General features: G+C 34.3%; 1 protein-coding gene across 2 annotated transcripts; it reads right to left on the reverse strand.

Moving 5' to 3' along the window:
- Positions 1-215: 215 nt before the first annotated feature.
- Positions 216-5,278, reverse strand: LOC118032768 (NADH dehydrogenase [ubiquinone] 1 beta subcomplex subunit 10-B). Of its 2 annotated transcripts, none has more exons than XM_035037550.2 (3): positions 4,857-5,276; positions 4,674-4,747; positions 216-424 (listed from the first exon to the last, which is right to left on the reverse strand). In XM_035037550.2, exons 1-2 carry the CDS (start codon positions 5,143-5,145, stop codon positions 4,713-4,715), a joined length of 324 nt encoding a protein of 107 aa, XP_034893441.1. In that variant the 5' UTR covers positions 5,146-5,276; the 3' UTR covers positions 216-424; positions 4,674-4,712. The 2 variants fall into 2 exon arrangements, with proteins under 2 accessions (XP_034893441.1, XP_034893442.1); XM_035037551.2 differs by lacking the exon at positions 216-424 and adding an exon at positions 3,672-4,091 and having other exon boundaries at positions 4,857-5,278.
- Positions 5,279-5,509: the final 231 nt, after the last annotated feature.

Consider the following 5,509-nt stretch of genomic DNA (forward strand, 5'->3'; position numbering starts at 1 on the left):
GTATTCACTGCAGCCAACTAAAGCAATACATGTAGCCAACAATTTGAAACATGTACCTCTACTTGTTTTGATACTCCTTTTCTTCTCGTTCACAAATTATAGGTTATAAAACAAAATGGAAACCTCATTAGAATGAAGCAAATCTATGTGTTGAACGTTCTTCTAACTAGTTTTACACATTGAAGCAGTTTGATTTTAGTTTCGAAAATTTATAAGAGCACAAGGAAAATTTATTGCGTTATCTGGGTTACTTTCATTCATTGATCCTGTCTGAATCCTCTGCAGTATTACAGGTTAGGCAATTAAAAAAAACCTATAGATGATAAGTAAGGGTCAAATAAAGAAAAACAGCCACGCATTAAATTAATATAGAGGCCCAACTTCCCTCCACTTCAAGTATCAACCTGCTCTCAAAATCAGTCACCTGCGAGAAGGAAGAGAGCTTCTTTACCCTACTGTTGTAAAATTATGTTAATTCCAATGCATAAAAACATCATGGATACCAGAAGAAAATCTTCGTGCATCATGCTAAGCAAAAATTTCCAAATTCAGGACATTGAGAATGTAGAACTGTAGACTAATAATTGTTTCATTACTAAAACCAGATACCAGCAAATTATTGATGAATTTCTCGAAAGAAGCTGCTGCATCTGTCTATACTGACAAAAGGAAATAACAGGAAGAATGTTACCCCAACATCTAACTGAGAAATAGACATATGCATCAAGTAAAAACATATACTTTGGCATCAAAATCCTTCCAAGAGCATGAAACCAAAAAAAAATAACAGGAGGAAGTGGCACCAGTAACATTATTAGCAGCTAATTGAGCTCTGTTCAGAATTAGGAATCTTTTATTCTTGATTCTGTACACTTTTTTTTTTTCATTCAGCTTCTATAAAACTCCCAAATAACTAGAATCCTTTCTAACTCCACTTCACATTAACAAGATCAAATTCAATCAATCTATTTTAAATGTTAGGCCTAAACCTACCCCATCCATCACATCTACCAGTATACCTTACACTATCATTGAGGTGGCTCTTTAATCAGTTCAATAACATTGGAATTGCGCATGATTCGGCTGAATATTGCTGCAGAAATTTCTCCTCAGAATGAATTTAAAATCCCAACTCTTGATTTCCCCTAAAGCTCGTTGATGCTAAACCAATTGATAAATAAAATCAACAAAAAAAGTCCACAAGAACCAATTCTCTGAAAACTCAATTTATTTGATCAATCAAAATAGAAGGCAAAGCATAACTTAAATGTCTAACTAAAGTACTATTGTAGGCACCATAGGGAAAAGGAATGAAGAAGTTCTGGTAGTGAGTAAGAAATTAGAACATAAGAAAACCCCCACTCCATTAGGTATAGGAAACTAGACTTGAATGGCACCTGCTTTAACTGCTGAATCGTAAATAATATTAATAAAATTTTAAAACTATTAAAATCTAGAATAATTTCTCTTCATTAGCCAACATAATTTCTCCCCATGACCTCCCACTAACTTTTTCATATTTTCTGGAAAGTTTTCTAGTTCTAGCTTTTATTTAATTAGTATTTTATTAGAGCTCAAGTAATTACCTATACTAGGTTTTATATAGACTACTAGTATTTTCTTATATAGGAATGCAAGTTCTTGTAAGACTTTGACTATTAGAAACTCTCTATAAAGGTATGTAATGCATTATTTTCAAGAGTATCAGTTATGAATATAATTCAAAACAACTTTGCTTTTGATTGTGTGACTCAATCTTCTCTTAGGTGTGACTCCTAGAACCCTAAGTATGAAGCTTAGGTTTTATATCCCTTAGGTGCGACTCCAAGAAACCCTATTAGTTGACATTGGTAGTTTTTACAATGATCCTCAACCCCTTTGAACAATCTACATTAGTCCTTTATGACCCCTACCTTCAAACAAACCAATCTTAAAGCCATTAACTATCAAAACTTAACCTACTACCCATCAAAACATTGTTCACGTCAATGTTCATAGTCCTAAACATACCCTGAAACTGCGATCTAGAACAGCCCCCAAAGTTGTCTTGCATCATTACAAGTACAAACATTCAAGAAGTCATAACCACCATTATCTTGAACCATTGGATATATAATCAAATCCTAAACATTACAAGCACAAATTCAGACAAAGTGTTAGTAGTTTTGTGTCTAACCTAAACATAACATGCACAAATTCCAAAAGAAGAAAGAAGCGAACCCCCACACCCCCACCTTAACTTTTCAAAAAGACCAGTGATGTATTATATCTTAAAATGCAAAGTGTTAGCACTGTACCTGTAACTAAATAATCAGAAGAATACAAATTTGTTTCAAGTAGAAACAAAAACGGTTGCACTCTTTAAACAATTTTTACGATCCTAGATGCATGATGAGAACTAGATATTGCTAGAGAGAACCAAACAGCCACAGAAACAGAACTAATTGTGCAACAATTTAGGGCAGTATTTTGAGTTTTCCATGTTGGCATTTTGAACAATTTGCTTAACCATTTATATGGTTAAAGTTCAAAAGGCTGCATGATGTAAATCATTGATAATGCATTTGTGATAATGTTAAGCAAGCAAAATCTCCAAATGGAGAAGTTGCCAACCAAATGACATTATACAAACCCTACACCAATTAAAAGCATATAACCTAACATTGCCAACAAGACACTAACCCTTCTGCTCTGTTGAGTAAATTTTACCTAACCATCTAATGCCATGCAGCATGAAGGACCTCAACCATAGGACATTCCATGGTGATAATGATTCTTCTCATCTGGTGAGCAGAGCAGTTTTCTTTGTCAGTTCATGAATCTTTTGAGGGTTTTTCTTTGGCTTGATAACTCAAAGGTAATTTTATATAAGAGAACCAAATGGGTGTTTATTATTTAAATGATAACAAGACGCTAATACACAAAACATTCCTATCTCATTAACAACCACTTAGAGTCAGTTTGTTTTTGCATTTCAAAAATGCTTTTGAAAAAATTTAAAACTTTTTTTATTTTTTTCTTTGCTTCAAATTTTTTTTTTTTTCAAATCGTTGTGATGTACTAATATTAAAAATAAGTTTTTAAAAATAAAAAAATTATTATTTCAATGCATTTACGAGCAAAAAACACTTTGAAAAGCAACTACTACCACAATATCAAACGAGCTCTAAGTAAACTAGCTCAAAACACCTATGAAAAGCCCCGCGCTTTCCAGATATTGGCAGTGGTAGTTCTGACAAATACAACATTCAAACAAACATTTCCCTGATTGAGATGCACAGCAAAACAATTATTCACCCTATCCAACTCAAAAAGTTCGAGTACTTGGGGAAAGACCATTAGCCTTCCCAAATCACCCTCTAAAAATTAAAAACAAAAGCCCCTCTTCCTAAATCCCATTTTAAAATTCAGAAAGAGAAAAGACCAATCCTTTTTTAATATATTTCCATACTCCCACCTTAGAAATATTCCTCCTTCCTTTTGAAGCAATACTTCGTTATCCATGTCCACAGCATACTTTGCAACAAAAATAGAGCTCTGCAAAACTATTCTTCTTCACCATAAACATTTCACACAAATCCGTTTAAGAATTTTGAGCAATCAGATCTTATTCAATCAAAATTCGTTGAGATCCAAAAACCAAACACTTAAGTTATAAATCCTGCAACATGAAGCAAAACTAAAACCTCATCCACAGTAAATCCTGCAAAATGCAGTAAATCCTGAAAAATGCAGATGTTCTATACTTAAGCTCATTATGAGTAACACATCAAAACCTAATCTAGTTAAAAATAAACAGCAAGCATTAGCAAGATATTTTGCTGAATTACATTAAATTTTAAGACAGTTTTTGTTTAGCTCATCAGATACCCTCAACAACCACAATGCATCCCCTCTCTGACCCTAGACAGTCAATAACTAATTTTCCCTTAATTTCCTACAAGTGATAACTTTAAGCATATAAATGACCTGTTCACCCAAGACCTTTGAGAAGGAACAATGCACCCTGCTGTTTCTCAGGCTTTGCATTGCCACATTATGTCTCTTCAATTTCCCTTCAAAAGTCTCCATGCATGAACGAAAGTTGGGTCCTTGAAAAATCAATTTTTCTTATCAGGTTAGCCATGCTACTTCAGTACCAGCTTACAACAAACCAAACATCATTAACGACCTCTGAACCGCTATAACAGGGAAAATATCATAGAAAATTACCATTGTATTATATGGCCTCATGCTTCATGCTGCCTTATATTTCGACAGCCAGATAATCACCCCAGAACCCAGATTAAAAGATCACTAACCTTTACTACACCGCTAAAGATAAAACAATCCACTTAACAGACAACACATTAATCCATCTCGATGAAGAAATTTATATGAAGGACAAATACTCAACATCAACACCAAGACGTCATCAGCAATATCAAATCCTTTAAAAAAAAAAAAAAAAAAACAACAACAACAACTCCTTTCTGAAACGATACACAATCATTCTAAAGTACATGCTATCATTGCCAGTGTATAACAAAGCAAACTAAAATAAGCCTAAAGTTTTCCTAAATTAAGGCCTGTCACTGTACTAAGATCAAAACAAATAATTACCCTTCACAAAACACTCTAAGATAGTGCACATTACACAGCTAAAACATAGTAAATTAGAAATGCAACCGTACCTTAATACAAAACCAGGCAGATCAAATACTGAAATGGATTCACTCAGACTCGGCTGTTGCCTCCACTTTAGGACCTAATTCACAAAACCCATCAATTAAATTAAACCTATAAAATAAATCACTCATTTTCTCCTAAAATCATTCCAAACCCACAAAACACGGAAAATAATCACTAGATAATACCGTGGAGACAAGGAGGGCGTTGGTCCTTGCCCCACCCGATCCCACGAGTTGAATCAAGATACTGCTGGACAAGATGGCGACATTTCTGGAGATGATTGACTCCTTCAATGCGATAGCACCACCGCAGTTTCTCTCTCAAGATCTTGGCTTTCTCTATGTCAATCCATTTCTCTCTAACAAGATGCTCTCTCATTTCCAGCATCACCACTGGGTCCTTGTAAGGGTTCGATGGATCGAAGTCATCTGGAGGGGAATCCTCGAACTCTGCTACTCCCTTCTTCCTCCCCATTTCTCTCTGCTGTCACTGCTTGCTCGCCCTGTGTCGTGTGGTTCGGTTTGGTTTGGTTCTTTTGCTCTGGTGAAAAGGCCTTGACTTTTGCCTGTGCGTTTGGAGTTTGGGTTACCAAATCCATATAATATGCCTCAGGTTTTTCCTTACTCTTGTTTTTGTGCCAAAAAAAAAAAAAAACCACACCTCTATAAAAATACTTTTAATAAAAATTATATAAAAAAAACTAAACTATGAGACAATTTTCGTGTTCAATGAGCACACTATGTATTCTCATATCAAATAATGTATATTAGAATAGTCAATTTTATTTAAATTTTTAACTGGATCCTCAAATTTTGTTTTTGCATAATTAAACTATTTT

Source organism: Populus alba, chromosome 15 (assembly GCF_005239225.2).
Source record: "Populus alba chromosome 15, ASM523922v2, whole genome shotgun sequence".
Taxonomy (NCBI): Eukaryota; Viridiplantae; Streptophyta; class Magnoliopsida; order Malpighiales; family Salicaceae; genus Populus; species Populus alba.